Here is a 17,999-nt window from a genome sequence, read left to right on the forward strand (position 1 = left end):
TAGACCAGTGTTCCGCAACCTTTTTCTACTTGCGGCACACCCATGACTCAACACGGTACACCAAAATGTTATTCCCCTCAAAAACGTATAATATGATACTATTAATAGAATTACGTAATGCCACTAACCTATTATTATTGTTACTAAACAGACATCAACACCTGTGAGCAAATTTTTTTTACATATAATTTCTTAGAATACATAAAAATGCGTGGCTTGTAATAAAGAATAAACAAACGTCATCTTATTTCATGAGTACTGCGGCAGAGAATGAAATACAAGCATAAGAAACACAACAACTGTGATAATAAATATATAAATAAAATTTGAAATTAACAAAATACGTAAAAGTTCACGTCACACCTTTCACCATGTGACGGCACATCAGTGTACCGCGGCACACCGGTTGCAGAACACTGCTCTAGACTTTAGTCATTGTATTAGCTAGTGTTATCACTGCTAATCCATGAATTATCCGATAACGCTCAGTTTTGCGTCGTAAAAATCTCCATTGTTGCTTTATATATGACCAGACTTATTGAGAAGTTTTTAATGTTTCAGGAAAACATTGCTTTAAACTGAAATTTATAATAGATAAAATAAATAAATTTGCATCTTTCTATATTATGAAATACAAGATTATTTTATTTATAAAAATCACTGTATTATAACCCGACTTTATAGGAATTTCTTAGAACATGACGTCGACGATATTAACATACCGGTAGTTCTTTACCATAGTTTCATTGTATAGCCGAAACGAGCCGTAGCTACGGGGACTGTGAGGTGGTTAAATCCCTTTAGCTTAGTTGGTAGTACACATATGCAGTAGTCTACATATAAAATTTTTTAACCCGTCCAGATTCGATTCCGAATTCCCCAGAGCGGTAAGATGCCACCTTGACCGCACAGCCATCCGGTCTGTAATTGACATTAAAGACATATCTTTTACTGAGTCCTTATCACACTAGCTGTCGAAACTTTCTTTTTATGTAAACAATGAGATATTTTGAAAAGCTATAAAATAGACGACTAGATGGCAGAGGAAGATTTTTTCCGGCCTCTGGAGGCACTAAGAGGACTTTTATTCCGTATCCATCGTAGACTGACGGGTGGATGACCGAACCATCTACTTTCGGGTAAACCGAAAGTGCATCATCAGCCTATCACTTCGGGGATCCGAGATAAAATCCGGATTTTTCTTGAAGAATTCCTAAGTAATCTTAGGATTCTTCAAGGAAAATCTGTCCCAGATATGTCGGGCTTTGTCACTCGCCATCAGGTCGGCTCAAGATTTTTTCCGGCCTCTGGAGGCACTAAGAGGACTTTTATTCCGTATCCATCGTAGACTGACGGGTGGATGACCGAACCATCTACTTTCGGGTAAACCGAAAGTGCATCATCAGCCTATCACTTCGGGGATCCGAGATAAAATCCGGATTTTTCTTGAAGAATTCCTAAGTAATCTTAGGATTCTTCAAGGAAAATCTGTCCCAGATATGTCGGGCTTTGTCACTCGCCATCAGGTCGGCTCAAGATTTTTTCCGGCCTCTGGAGGCACTAAGAGGACTTTTATTCCGTATCCATCGTAGACTGACGGGTGGATGACCGAACCATCTACTTTCGGGTAAACCGAAAGTGCATCATCAGCCTATCACTTCGGGGATCCGAGATAAAATCCGGATTTTTCTTGAAGAATTCCTAAGTAATCTTAGGATTCTTCAAGGAAAATCTGTCCCAGATATGTCGGGCTTTGTCACTCGCCATCAGGTCGGCTCAAGATTTTTTCCGGCCTCTGGAGGCACTAAGAGGACTTTTATTCCGTATCCATCGTAGACTGACGGGTGGATGACCGAACCATCTACTTTCGGGTAAACCGAAAGTGCATCATCAGCCTATCACTTCGGGGATCCGAGATAAAATCCGGATTTTTCTTGAAGAATTCCTAAGTAATCTTAGGATTCTTCAAGGAAAATCTGTCCCAGATATGTCGGGCTTTGTCACTCGCCATCAGGTCGGCTCAAGATTTTTTCCGGCCTCTGGAGGCACTAAGAGGACTTTTATTCCGTATCCATCGTAGACTGACGGGTGGATGACCGAACCATCTACTTTCGGGTAAACCGAAAGTGCATCATCAGCCTATCACTTCGGGGATCCGAGATAAAATCCGGATTTTTCTTGAAGAATTCCTAAGTAATCTTAGGATTCTTCAAGGAAAATCTGTCCCAGATATGTCGGGCTTTGTCACTCGCCATCAGGTCGGCTCAAGATTTTTTCCGGCCTCTGGAGGCACTAAGAGGACTTTTATTCCGTATCCATCGTAGACTGACGGGTGGATGACCGAACCATCTACTTTCGGGTAAACCGAAAGTGCATCATCAGCCTATCACTTCGGGGATCCGAGATAAAATCCGGATTTTTCTTGAAGAATTCCTAAGTAATCTTAGGATTCTTCAAGGAAAATCTGTCCCAGATATGTCGGGCTTTGTCACTCGCCATCAGGTCGGCTCAAGATTTTTTCCGGCCTCTGGAGGCACTAAGAGGACTTTTATTCCGTATCCATCGTAGACTGACGGGTGGATGACCGAACCATCTACTTTCGGGTAAACCGAAAGTGCATCATCAGCCTATCACTTCGGGGATCCGAGATAAAATCCGGATTTTTCTTGAAGAATTCCTAAGTAATCTTAGGATTCTTCAAGGAAAATCTGTCCCAGATATGTCGGGCTTTGTCACTCGCCATCAGGTCGGCTCAAGATTTTTTCCGGCCTCTGGAGGCACTAAGAGGACTTTTATTCCGTATCCATCGTAGACTGACGGGTGGATGACCGAACCATCTACTTTCGGGTAAACCGAAAGTGCATCATCAGCCTATCACTTCGGGGATCCGAGATAAAATCCGGATTTTTCTTGAAGAATTCCTAAGTAATCTTAGGATTCTTCAAGGAAAATCTGTCCCAGATATGTCGGGCTTTGTCACTCGCCATCAGGTCGGCTCAAGATTTTTTCCGGCCTCTGGAGGCACTAAGAGGACTTTTATTCCGTATCCATCGTAGACTGACGGGTGGATGACCGAACCATCTACTTTCGGGTAAACCGAAAGTGCATCNACTATTTAGAATATATTAATGAACTGTATGATTATTATTAAATATAAATTCTTATTTTACAGTAATGGCCGAAGAAAAATCGAACACAGGTATACCATATCAAATTATTAGTGATCTCAAGTTTCCAAAATCATTCTTATCAGAATGCGTAACTTCTACTATTCAATATAAACCTACAAATGACGATATATTTATTTCGACTTTTCCAAGATGCGGCACTACTTGGACTCAACAAATTTTATATCTTATTTTTCATAAAGGAATACCTCCAAAAATGGCAAGGATTTCATGTTATTCTCTCCTTATATAGAAATGATGGGAATAGAAACTGCAAATAAAGTTAGGCCATGTGTCTTAAAAGTACACTTGCCATTTCACTTAACTCCGTATGCACCCGAATCAAAATACATTTACGTTGCAAGAAATCCTAAAGACTGCTGTGTTTCTTATTATTATTTTGAGACAAGAACTGTAGGGAATGCTGAAATAACGTTTGATGAATTTTTCGAATATTTTATTACTGGGGAAATGCCTTACGGAGATTATTTTGATCATGTATTATCGTGGTATATTCATCGAGATGATTCAAATGTTCTTTTCTTAACTTACGAAGAAATGAAACAAGATATTCATGCTGTTGTAAAGAAAATTTGTATATTCTTAGGTGCAGAGTATTCGGAATTAATCGACGATAATGAAATAATAAAAAATATAGTTCATTTTAGTAGCTTTGATTTCATGAAAAATACAACAAATGAAAATTACAAGGTTATTCGTCTTGAAAAAGATAAAGACTTGGGAAAAATTCATGAAATATGGGAAAAAAGAAATGTTACAGATTTAAAGTTTGTAAGAAAAGGCGAAGTAGGAGGCTGGAAAACCCATTTTTCTGCTTGTCAGAATGAAAGAATGAATCAGCTGATTCAATGCAAATTTGGAAATACAAATTTATTGCATATTTGGAAAGATTTATTATAACTCATTGTATTACTGATGTAATATTCGTATTAGAAACTGAATTCAATGAAATAAAATAATTGTTTAAAAAAATTAGCAAAATAGATAATACATAGGTGTCTTCTGCTATCCTTTTTCACGCACTTGAAGAAAAAATTAAGTTTCACGGCAGAGTCGAATTTACATTTGAGGCTACTTGTCTGCCTCAATATTTAAAACGTTAAAAACTATTTCCCTCTGGCGACGGCACAATAAATAAATTTCATAAAAATTGTTTCTTTTAGTATAATTATACTGGAGGTAAAGGATAGTACTTTGCGCTGCAATAAGCCTGGAATAAATCATATAGTCTGGGCATTACTGGATTATGAAAAGATAAATAAAAAAATAAATAAAACATATAAATTCCTTCATATACCAAACTCACAAATGTATATACAAATTAATTAAAATGTCTGCAAAACAGAGAAATTTAGTCTTATCGGTGTTAATATACAGGTTATTACTTTTCGAATCTTCAGTTAATTTCCGTGATATATTACAGTAGACCCCCCCTATAACGCTTAGATACGTTCCACGTTATTCGAATTTTACATTGTAGGAATCATTAAATACATGAGCCAATCGCAGCCCGACACGTGTGAAGTTTACGGACTAAGGCTGTTTGAAAGGTTTTCTTCTATAAAATTAACCGATTCTAGACTAATTCCACTCAACATTTCCAAAACACGTATAATTTTTTGGGAATAATCCGTATAAACTATGCTATAAACAAAAAATTGTAGGATTACTTACCGAGTGTGCACCGTTCGACTACGCCGTTGCTCAAGCTTATTTTCGTCGCGGAACAGCGCACGAAACGGCGGCCGCGATTTCTGATAACGAATTTTTCGCAGAAAAATAACTTGACTTTTGGAGACATCATTAATATAAATAATTTTTATGGCCGTTGAATAAGAAATGTTTTTTCACAAGAAATGTATAAAATTACAGTGCTGTATTAGACTTACGATACCTAATTTACATACTGTACAGACGATAATAAACTTAACTTACTAGCCTAAACTCTCCGTAGGGTAGCGCTAGACGGCGGAAATTATATATATAATTATAATAATGTTACAATAAAATAAGTTAATATATAATTATATTTACAGTACCTAATTTATATATAATTTATATATAATACTGTACAGACGATAGCAAACTCAATTTAGCCGCCTAAACTCTCCGTAGCGTGGCGCAGGGCGGAGGAAAGTAGTTCGGCTGCTCATCCACTATTGGTCCAGATTCGACCAATCTTGTCGCGACACGAGTCGGCGACGACGTTTTAAGTGTTCTTTTATACGAATATTGCTACAATTTTTTCGCTACGTTATAGGAATTTCCGTTATAGGAACCCACGTTATAGGGGGGTCGACTGTATTTAACTTGTCTTGAATAACCTTTGTATTGGTGTCCGAGTACGATACTACAATATCATTTGCGTTCATTGTAAGGTTGGTTTCTGGTAAAAATTCGAAAATGTCGTTGACATAAATATTAAACAATAAGGGACCTATGATGGACTCCTGGAGACCCCTTTGTTAGATATAAAAGAATTTCAAATACTGTAGTTATTTACCTTTAGATCATAATTACGATCTGATAAATAGGATAATTGCCAGCACATCGATGTTCCTGTCAATCCTATATTTTTAAATTTATTTTCGAGAATTAATAAATCAACACTGTCAAATTTTTAGAGATAACAACAAATGCCGATGCTATTAAGTGAGATTTGTCAAGTTCCATAGTAACTAATTGATTAACAATGCGTCAATAGTGAACAAATTTCTTTTATAAATATAGTATATTGATAGAAAGAATAAAGTACAGTAATTGATATCAAACGTAACTGCTGAAGCTCGTATAAAATTTTTTTCAGTAATCTTTGCTAAAACTGGAATAATAATAATCGATCTAATTCTCTATCTGATCTGGATACTCTATTCTTGTAGATTGGCAAAACATAATTTAATTCATCCGGAAAGATCCGTATTGAACGATTTATTTCTTAAATATGAGATAAATAAGCATAGTAATTATGTCAGCTGTTTTAATGTCTATATCCGATGTACTGCTCTTAAAATTCATAATTGTATTGTATATTTCTTGTGGATTACATTCCACAAGGACAAAAAAATTAGGAAAACAGCTATTACAGAATTTCGTAAAATATACTTGAATTCTGTTGATTAGTTCAAAAACCTCCCATCTTACGGTAGCGATTTGCAAAAATATTGCTAATATCATCTTCATCATTGTAGGTTTCTTCGTTATATATTGTGTTATCATTATATCGGTTTTTCTTTTTATTACATCTGTTAGTAGTTTTTTAATGCCTTTCCAAAGCTGAGATAAAGAGTTTATATCAGAAAAGTAATTAAAACTAAAGAAAGGAAATATTATATTAATATTACTTCTGTTTAATTAGCGCTCTTATTCTCTTCGGTATTATCTCATATTGTTGCATTGACGATTTAATTTGTTTAAACTTCCTTGGAGTTTTCTTCTGTCTTATTAATTGCCAAGTGTTGTCGTCCAATATTTTTGAAAGATTTTTTGACTAACTTGTAAATATACAGTTTTTTTTTGTTTTCGATAATTGGAAGATATTTGTTTACGAATATTAGTAATATCTAATATTTCTTAAAAGAAATAGGTCAGTTGATTAATCGAAAGATCAAATAATTCCACGAGAAACGGGAGTATAACGCTTTAAGTAAAATATAAATAGAATGACTATTAATTTTCGGACGATTAGGAATGTTATCGTGTCCTGAGTGGCAATCTTTCTTAGGGGTAACAATCATCTTTAGGTAAATGATCGGATAAAATAAATCTTGTTGAATTAAGAATTCCGACCCACTAACATTGGTTAACCCAAGGTCAGAGTGAGTTTTTGTCAAATCTGATTGGTGAATTCAAGTTCGCTAAAATAGGAAAAGTTATTGGAATAGTAAAAGTTAATCTTTAAGTGTATACGAATTGAAATATCGACTTGCTTAAAAATTAATTAAGTCACCAATTATCACTTGTAAGAATCATAATAGTCTCCTTTAATGATATTAACAACTTAAGAGTACTTAGAAGAGTATTATGATTTGTAGTTGGCGGCCGATGTATTGTTATAATCAACATCTTGTTTACAGTTATCGTTAGTATAGTCTATCTATGTTGTCTCTGCTATATGCAGGGGCGGACTAAGGCCTAGGCAACCTAGGCACGTGCCTAGGGCCCGTAATTTTTGGGGCCCCAAAAATTAGGTTTTTAATTTTTTAATTTTAAAAATAGGCCCGGAATTACAATGTTGCCTAGGGCCCGCTTTAGCCTTAGTCCGCCTCTGGCTATATGCTAATTCTGTAACAAGGTTGTAATGTTTTATTAATAAACATAGAGGCGTTGTTTATATTAAAATTTATTTTCAACCCTTTCAACTTCATAATCTAATATTTAATGGTGGGTATATACGTATTGGGAGAGATCGGCATCTTTTGTATAAATTACGCCAGTATAATGAACCAGTCCATGTATTCATTATTTTACCTTGCTTTTTTAACATTCTATGTATCGTATTGTGCGACACAAAAAGGCGGGGTTACACAATTTAGGATTGTAATGAAGTACCACGCCTGGATTTAACGGGAAAGCAAAATACAATGATCCAAAATAACACTATTATATATCCACAATAATAGTACCGTTGAATCTAATACATTTAAAAATCAAGAGGATTTTTACATATATTAGATTGTACATTATTATTTATTTAAACAATGAAATATATACTTATTACTAATTCTTGTTAGAAAATCAAATATAAAAAATGTCAAGCTCAATTATATACAAAATAAACAGTCAATCAATGAAAGAAATTTTTTTCGTACAATTTTGGAGGCGATTTAATTAACAAAGAATACACTTCTTATGAGTTGATTGCTTATCAGAGAATGCCAGGCAATTCGCTTCGATGAAAGAGCTATTGGCAAGCGCCAAATCCGACAGATGGCGCTGTTTTTGAGCCAAGATGGCTGCCGAAACAGGTAAGGAACCGACCAGGTGTTTGTTCAGTGGCTGAGCCGATTCAGGCACTGAACAAACACGGTGACGACTACTGCGAGTATCAAATGGAGAACAAATCATTGAATTTATGTCAAATTCTAGACTACCATTATATCGGCGACAGGAAATGTTGTCTTGTAGAAGGTGAAGCCGTTTTGGATGCTGGGCACATCGTATTTTGTGGATTAAACTCTAACAATAACACCGAAGTTCATGTTGTTGCTTTAGTGTTGCAATCTCAGATATTGGCATTTTAATACATCTCAATTACAGGGAGAATGCACGTGCAAAGCAGGGCTGTCTGGTTTTTGTAAACATGTGATAGCATGTTTGTTACACGTTAACAGGTGATAAGTATTTAAATATTTTAAGCAGTATACACCATGTTCCAATATAAAACAGTTTTATTTATCATAATAGTTAAAATTAGTGCCAATCTGAAGGCTGCCCTGCAAAGTCATTCAGCACTTATACAACATGAACTTCAGTGTTGTTGTTAGAGTTTAATCCACAAAATACGATGTGTCAGCATCCAAAACGGCTTCACCTTCTACAAGACAACGTTTCCTGTCGCTGATATACTGGTAATCTAGAATTTGACATAAATTCAATGATTTGTTCTCCATTTGGTCCTCGCAGTAGTCGTCACCGTGTTTGTTCAGTGCTTGAATCGGCTCAGGCACTGAACAAACACGTGGTCGGTTCCTTACCTGTTTCGGTAGCCATCTTGGCTTAAAAACAGCGACCTCTATCGGATTTGGCGCTTGCCAATACCACACCGTTGAACGGGCGTGTCGTCTTTTATCCGTGTCAGTAAAAATCCGCATTGCCTTATTTACATATCTGCGCGTTACAGGACCAGTAGGTGCCATCTATGAAAACTGTGGAAGCGCCTCTTCCCTTGTATTTTCTAAAATATAAATACGTATTGTGCGACTATTTTTATATTTTAACGTACTTTGAATTACTTAAAATTAGTAGTGAAAACTGCTTAGGCGACCACCTACATTCGACGGACACCTGTCAAAACAGGCAAAAACTTCTGGCACCGAATAGTTTATTCATAGAGTCTTCGTAAAGTTACCTGTATTAAACGACCACCCGTGTAACGCGACCGCGGGATCGATTTTTGGTCCGAAACAACATACTGTACAACAACTGTAATAAGCGACCACTTCCGCGAATATATCTAGTCTAAACTATTGTTCAACAACGTTTTCTCCCTCCTAATATAATGAATTAGTCTAAACTGTCGTTCAAACCCATGTCTGGCACTGCTCCCCCCCCCTTGAAATTAGGTGCAGATGTTAATGAATTAAAGAAAATTTCATCATTCAGTGAAAATTAAAAATTAAAAATATCCCATTAAATTTTATTAGAAATTATTGTAGAATAATTAAAATTTTTTTTATTGTTAATTATAATTATTTATTTTTAGGAAATGTAATTTATGCATGTATTGAAATGACTTCTATGATTTTATATAATATACTTATCAAATAATAATAAATAAATGTATGTACCTGATTAAATTTATTATTATTTATGTAAAATAAGTAATTCACTTTTAGTTATAGTTAGTTAGTTAGAGTTTTATTTATGGTGCTCAGTTATAAGGACTGTATACATCTAACGCAGTAATTATATAATTTACATACAAAAATATAAGGGGTACTTGAGAAACAACTAATGGGCTAATGGGGTACATCAACAAAAAAGGTTGAGAACCACTGCTATACGCTATACGCTATACAGTGTTATTATCCAGATGATGATCGCTGATCTAAACTAAATTCATAGGCCGTTGTTGATAGTTTGGCGGTCTTATAGCATAGATATATGCTAAAACTATAAAACTTCCACGAAAATTTATACCTCGTTATCTTATCTACGTAAATATACGGTACTTACATTTTAAAAACTATTTTGGTTTTTATTTAAATTATCTTTTTCATTATTCAATTTACCTTTCATAAGTAAAATATTATATTATTTAAATATTAACCAAAAAGGTTAAATTAAACAATTAATATTTTAAGGTTATTGTACCAAAAGGTAACAAAAGTTGTTGTATAACAACTTTTGTTAGACATTTAATAAAATAAATTTCAATTTTTTTTAAATTTATAAACAAAATGTTCAAACTTTTCTAGAAAAACTAAAATTTATTGTTGTATATTAAGAATATTTTATTAATAAAAATTTAAGATTTGTTTTAGTTTTTCACATTATTTAATTTTGTTTTATTTATTGTTTTATATTTTTTGTGTGCTCTATTTCTTGTGGGAGAGAGAAAGGGCCCGGTAAGAAAAAAATGTCTAAGGCCCCAAAGTGGGTTAATCTGGCACACCCTCAAATAATCTTCTGCTCCATTTCCGCCCTCCCGGAACGAAAATCCTATTGGTCTATTGAATTATTGATTATTTTCATTCAACTCTCCATTTGTAGGCATATACATTTAGAATAAAACTTTCGATTTTCGAAACGATTTTAATCTTAATTACAGAAAATATTTTTGAAGCTATATAAACACTTTAATTAGAAGTATGAGAATTTATAGGTTTGGTATATGAAGGAATTTATACATGTTTTTTATTTCTTCCTCATAATTCAAAAATGCCCAGACCTTATGATTTATTTTATCCAGGCTTCTTGCAATGCGAAATGCTTCTCTTTACATCCAATATAATTATACTAAAAGAAACAATTACATAGTTTATTTCATTGCATTCAGTTTCTAATACATATTACACCAGTAATACAATAAGAGTTATAATAAATCTTTCCAAATATGCAATAAATTTGTATTTCCAAATTTGCATTGAATCAGTTGATTCATTCTTTCATTCTGACTAGCAGAAAAATGGGTTTTCCACTCTCCTACTTCGCCTTTTCTTACAAACTTTAAATCTGTAAAATTTCTTTTTTCCCATATTTCATGAATTTTTCCTAAGTCTTTATCTTTTTCAAGACGAAAAACCTTGTAATTTTCATTCGTTGTATTTTTCATGAAATCAAAGCNAATGTGCAGATTACCTAGATACTCTGCAAATTACCTAGGTAATTTTAGAAATTGAACAATTTTCGCAGCTTTAACGGATCACCCTAGTTAATCTGCAGATTAGCTAGGTAATGTATACATTAACGGATTTCGAGCTTTAGCGGTAACAAATACACTATATGAAATTTAAATTATTAAATTGTAATCGTTTTGTATAGGATAAGAATCGGTTCAAACGATTGAAATTTTAAACCATTTTTCTAAATTAAATTATTAAAACTACATTCGATCGATCCTTACTTTTAAGCGATAAAATTATAGTGTTAATTCGTTTAAAAACTCTTAATTTATTATTATTAATAATAAAGTACGTATATAAACAGTAAAAAAACCACTTAAATAATCATAAGACAAAAGAATGATATTTAAATTTAAAGAACATTATTGTTTCGTATAAATATTTAAATATGGATAAAAGTAATTTTATACTGTATTTGCATAGATGCCAGTCTAAAATACGAGTAAAAAGAGACACCGTATAAGTAGAATTAAAATGACAATCATATTTGATTTTATAAAATATTTGCGAATCTTTAATCTGACTTTATCTTTGATATCAGCGTAAATAAGAATTCAGTAGAGTTCGCTGCTTAAAGGATCCTAAATCTATAAAATATTGAAATTTGTTGAAGATTTCTTGGGAGTGTATGCTGTTGTTTCCACATAAAGATGTATTTCTACACAAGTCAGATCCTTATCGATATTTCAATTTTTGTATGATAAGAAAATTGAAATCGTGTCAATTAGATAAAATAATAACTGGAATAAGCCTTCATAAAAAAACACTTTTGCCGTGGAGACTTCTCAACATATCAATTGCCAATGTGCAGACCTTTTGATTGAGCAGACTTGTTCATCTAGATTCTAGAAATATTTCTGTTTATAACGATTACGAAGCATATTTAATATCTTATCAATATTTTCCATTAGAAAAGTTTGTGGTTTTGTTTCTATTTTTGATAGTTATGTAAATATTTTTGATAAGTATCATTATTCTCTGTATCATTGACATAATGATTATCAATTATAATGATACTTATGTGATTAAATCAAGGTTTATTCTATTGTTTTGAATAATGTTTTATTTTTAATTATTTATAGCTGAATTCTTATTAGTTTAACTATATAATCCTCTTATATCAGGTATAGTATTTCATATAGCAAATATTCAATGGTTTAACCTAAAGTTATTATTCAATTTTCTCTTCTAAATATATATTTCGGACTGACGTAAAAACAAACCAAGATAAGAAAAAGACACATTAAATTATATAAAATGTACTGTCCAACAATCCCATAGGATTAACACGTATTTAAAATTATGAATATAGGATATGTCTCTGTACTCGGAATTGAATTTTCACCTATGGTTGTTCTTTTATGAAAGCACTTACAAATTATATGGCACTGAAGAATGGGAGGGGGGGTTAATATATACATGATTAGAGTTAAAACTAATTAATTATTTAAAATTGACGGGCGGGTGGCCGAGGCGGTTAAAGCGTCAGCCTACCGTTCTGGGGATCCAGAATAGAATCCGGGCAAGTAACTCCAAGGATTTTTTCAGAGATGACCCGGATATAACGGGCCCGTTCCTCCCATTCGGACTCCTCCGTTGTGGTCTAGCCGAACCCTTGATGGATTCAGAAAAAAGCATACTGGGCGAAATGAGTAAAAAACGAAAAAAATATGAATTTAATTCGAAGTAAAAAAATATTTAGCCTATCTCTTTTCCGGCTATTATATATAACAGAGGGAAAGTATGACGAAAGATCAAAAAATGACCCCCCAGATCTTGAAACGTCGAGAAATGCAAAAAAATTCGGATTTTTGTTTCTGTGTTTGTATGTGTGGGGCAGGATTTTGTTCATCCTCTTTGCAGCTTAATGACTCCTGTGCTTTTTGTCAAAAATTTCCCAAATTTTGCATTAAGGTTTGTTTATTAGAAGGATGGATGCTATTAAATTTTAGTGGTTAAAGGTCGAAGGGATGGAGAGAAAAGATCGTATTATAGCTCGAGTAGGGTCTGACTTAATAACGACTTTACTCGTTATTAGCATTTACAATTTTTTTATAAAACTCATTCCTATCCTCAAAATTAAAATTTTTGCCATTTTATAATAATTAAAAATACGATATTTTATTTAAAAAACTTTTATAACAGATGGCGCGGGAAAGTTAAGCAACTCATTGCTGATTTTTTAAAATAAATGCATTTCATTTCATTTCATTGACAATAGTGGAGTGCTGCAGCCCTCGCTTTCACTCCGGAAGAAACAGAGGGAATGATAAATAAATGCATGAACATGAGCCAGTGACGGCTTTAGAATCATTTCATCCCTAGGCAATATATTCAGTACATATTTTAATTTAAAATGGGTAAATGTGAAAAAAGTGAAAACCATGTTCAATCTTTAAAATTTTCACATGTTCGCTTAGATGATATCAAAGTTTCCAACGAATGGACAGTGGTCACTGAGGACAAAAATTATCTGCATATCCTCAGACGACAAAAAAAATGTTCGATAGTTTTTTAAATTTTTTTTGTTACAAGTCTCCTAAAATATTAACATTCTGAATAAAATAGTAAAGATGCCGTGATGATCGATATTTAAAAACACATTGCAGTTTTATCGATGTTCTTAGCATATTGTTATCGATGGTAAAACATAGAACATTACTAATCACGAATATATCGTGTTACGTCGGATTTGTTATTTTTATAAATACAAATAATGCGGATGCATTGCAAATGAGTACGGAGAGTGACTCATTATAAAAAGCCAAAAAGAAGGAAATTTTTGTGGGGAGTTACCCTATGGGTACCAAGAGGGTTTTTTTCAGGCCCACGATAGAGCGGCTGGGTGTGAGACGAGGCTCGGTTCTTAATGGCTCAACAGTGGCAGGGTAGATTAACTCTACTGAACACCTATTGTGGAATGGCACTTATTAACCTCGTAGTTTTCTGGGTTTTTTACATGGCTAATTTAAATAGGGGCCAGCTTCTCCACAGGAAGTTCTCCCAGATGTATCCCTTTGGGCAGATCGTCCATGTGAGTTGCAGTATCCCATCAAGCCATGCTAACTCAAATAAAATACACAAAAACCATTATAGTATTAAAACACTACCAGCCAGCCATCCTATTATTAAAATTTAAATATTTTTTCTCCATTTGACTTTTTCTGCCCAATGGACAGTAAGAATTCCTCTTAATGAAAGACAGATCTACAGAGGACTACACTGGCTTAAGCCTTTCCCTCTCATATTTAAACTTGTCGTTTAAAATTTTAATCATGTGAATCTGCCAATAATATTGTATATTGACTTGCATCTATTACAATCTCGAATAGATTTAAACTTTGCTATTCTTTGTATGTTCATTATCAAATTACTTCTCTATAAAAAATATTAAATTTAGTAGATTTTGATTAAAAAAAACTGTTTATAAAGAAATTTATGAACATTAAAATTCTTGTAATGAATGACAATATAGAGATTCTTAAAATATTTCAATAATTCTACTGTAGCTAGTTTAATGAAATAGTCAGATGGATTCTACAATTATTTACAATGTTAATATAATTAAAATGATGTTTTCACAAATATAGTAGTATTTTTGATATATGGCATTTTTACACACAATAAATAAAATACACAAAAACCATTATAGTATTAAAACAATATATTTATTTTTATTTTATAATAAAATTAATTTTATTTATATTACATGCAATGCAATCTAATATATTCAAAAGACATCATCACTGAGAATTCTCCTTTTCTTTGCTGTATTCATATATGGCCTCAGTGCCCATTCTACATCAGCTACTTTTTCCTCATCAATTGTTCCCAATTTAATTTCATACACTATTAAAAAAACATGAAAGTCATTATAAATAATTTATGTATTATTTTATGTAATTAAACTTACATTTTAATTCAAATCTTGGTCCAACTTCTTGCAATTCAACTTCTTTTTTTACTTTTTTATAAGTATGATGTCTACAAAAAAATATTGTATTACAAAATTTATAATAAATTAATTTCATATGCATAACAACAAAACAGTTACATAAATATTTTAATAGTATACTTCAAAATTTAAAAAAAATAATGGTTCTAGAAAGAATTTCAGCATGATTCAACATTGAATGGGTAATTTATACACAAATGCTTTAATCCAAATTGTAAATTGAATTAAAATATCAAATACAGAAAGTCCTCATTTAACATCATTTTGTTATAACATTGTTGAGGAAAGCCAACCACATTAATTTGTAATCATTATAGTTATTGTTGTTGAATTTTCTTTGTAAATAATAAAATTGATTCTATGAGAAAGAAAATAAATGCTGGAGGTTACAAACACAATCCAATATAAATATTATTAACCAAATGTTTTTCTTGAAATCTGATTATTATACATTCATTATACATACCTTCACATTTTTTTCAAATCATGTAAATCAATATCCATGTTTAATAAGTAAGACAACATTTGTTGTCTTACATGTTAAACGTAGTTACATGTTACATGTTTGTATTTACTATTTTAAATTTATACAGTGCCTTCTATAGCTTGTTAATTGCCACTTATTTGTTTTTGAATTGTAAGATGGTAGAAGGGCTCCTTTGCAAACATTTATTCTTTCATATCCATCTTTACCTATCTCCAGTGATGAGGATTTAGTCTCCGTCCCCATACCACCCATCACCATAATCACTATCACTCACTGATTCCAAAATCAGGTAAATAATTATTTTTTTTCATTAATCTTTCTTAAATAAGATGTGTATAACTCACATTTACTTCAATCTTTCATATTAGAAGATTGTTGGGTCTTTATTTATAACAGAACTAGCAGATAAGCCCAGTGTTGCTTGGGCAAAAAGTAACGATAGCAAAGATTAAGATTATTACATTACAGCCAATCTTACTTGTTTTCACAGAATGCAAGAATTAAGTTCCCCTATTTCCAGACTAATTAGAAAATTTTTAGATGGGTCTAAAATTATGTTCGATTTCCTGCAAAAACGCAAAACACCGCATCTGCGCCTGTAAAACTTGCACGTTGCTTTCTCTTAACACTTCCATTGTTAACATTTTTATTGTTACTTAACACTTCCATTGTTGATGCCTTAATCCTGTCTCTTTCCCCGCGGGGGGATTTCAAAAAATCCCTTTTTAGTGTGCATTCTCTTGATGTACGCTGTGTAACAAATTTCAAGTTTCAACTCCTAACCATGCTAAAATGCTTGTATACACGTGCACCATCTATTGTAGGATAAATGTACTATGCCAGAAACCTTTGTGGGAATGTATTAAACAACTTCATGAAAACAAAGTTTCATGGCAATTGGATAGATAAATGGTGTAGTAATGCATGAAGACATTTAGAGAGACATTTGTTTTTATATATATATATAGATTAACAAATTTGAAAATTTTGAATTGTGGAATTTGAAACCTGAAGCAGATTTATAAAATAAACCAAAACATTTGTTCCACAAATTCTTGCTGGAAAATTATGTATGGTGTTCATTTTATTATCTATTCCAGTTTTAATTTTGATCTATATTTAGAAGTTTAGCAATGTTTCTGTGATAAGATATATGTTGTAGGAATTTAACTCTTATTTATATCACTTAGCTTATGGTAAAAATGATTTTATATATTGTTTTGCTTATACAGTAGATCCCCCTATAAAACCGTTTCCTATAGTTATGATTCCTATAAAAATTGTGGCAGTATCCGTAAACAACGGTAAAAATAACTCCTATAATACGTAAAACGTCATCGGGCAGCCAAACTACTTTCCCGCCGTCCGTAGCGCCACGCTACGGACGTTTAGGCGGATAAATTGAGTTTAGTATCGTCTGTTCATATAATTATATATAAATTAGGTACTGTACATATAATTATATATTAATTATATATAAATTAGGTACTGTATATATAATTATATATTAACTTAATTTATTGTAACTTTATTATAATTAAATATATATTTTTCGCCGTCTAGCGTCACGCTACGGCGAGTTAGGCGACCTATCGTCTGTTTAGTACTGTAATTTTATACATTTCTTGTGAAAGAAACATTTCTTATTTAACGGCCATAAAAATTATTTATATTAATGATGTCTCCAAAGGTCAACGAAGTTTTCGCAGAAAAATAATATCAGAAATCGCGGCCGCAATTTGATGCGCTGTTCCGCGACGAAACCAAGCTTTAGCAACGGGCGTAGTCGAACGGTACACACTCGGTAAGCAATCCTACAATTTTTTGTTTATAACGTAGTTTATACGGATTATTTTCAAAAAAATATACGTATTTTGGAAATGTTGAGTCGAATTAGTCTAGAATCGATTAATTTTATGAAAGAAAACCTTTCAAACAGCCGTAGTCCGTAAACTATGATTCCTACAAAATTGATTCATAAAGAACGGAACGTATCTACCGTCTTATAGGGGGATCTACTGTATTCAGTTTTCACGAACTTATTGACAATGTTAAGTCAGAACTTTCTGTACAGATGGCTAGATAACCGAGGCAGTTAAGGCACCAATATACTGCTTGGGAGCCTGGGATTGAATCTGGATGGTTGAAAAACTCCAGAAATTTTTCAAGAAGTGGTCTGACCTGGATATATTGGATTCTGTCCCTCACCTTATTGTGAGCCTGGCTAAATCAATTATGAACATAAAAGGTTCTTAGTGCATAGAAAAAATCAAAAATAAAAACACAAAAAATATTAAATACAATTA

The 17,999-nt window shown here is 32.7% G+C and overlaps 1 protein-coding gene and 1 pseudogene across 2 annotated transcripts in view; one reads left to right on the plus strand and one right to left on the minus strand.

Moving 5' to 3' along the window:
• Positions 1–4,494, plus strand: part of LOC111614515 — a 13,681-nt pseudogene extending 9,187 nt beyond the window's left edge.
• A 10,463-nt stretch (positions 4,495–14,957) lies between these two features.
• Positions 14,958–17,999, minus strand: part of LOC111614525 (U3 small nucleolar ribonucleoprotein protein IMP4-like) — a 29,732-nt gene continuing 26,690 nt past the window's right edge. For both annotated transcript variants that reach the window (XM_023355907.1, XM_023355901.1), the window contains exons 8-9: positions 15,165–15,235; positions 14,958–15,100 (exon numbers count right to left, since the gene is read on the minus strand). In XM_023355907.1, the coding sequence (XP_023211675.1) occupies positions 14,982–15,100; positions 15,165–15,235 (190 nt within the window). In that variant the 3' untranslated portion in view covers positions 14,958–14,981. The remainder of the gene's footprint in view (positions 15,101–15,164; positions 15,236–17,999) is intronic.

This window comes from Centruroides sculpturatus, unplaced genomic scaffold, assembly GCF_000671375.1.
Source record: "Centruroides sculpturatus isolate CEXI.00-Female unplaced genomic scaffold, Cexi_2.0 scaffold139, whole genome shotgun sequence".
Lineage (NCBI taxonomy): Eukaryota > Metazoa > Arthropoda > Arachnida > Scorpiones > Buthidae > Centruroides > Centruroides sculpturatus.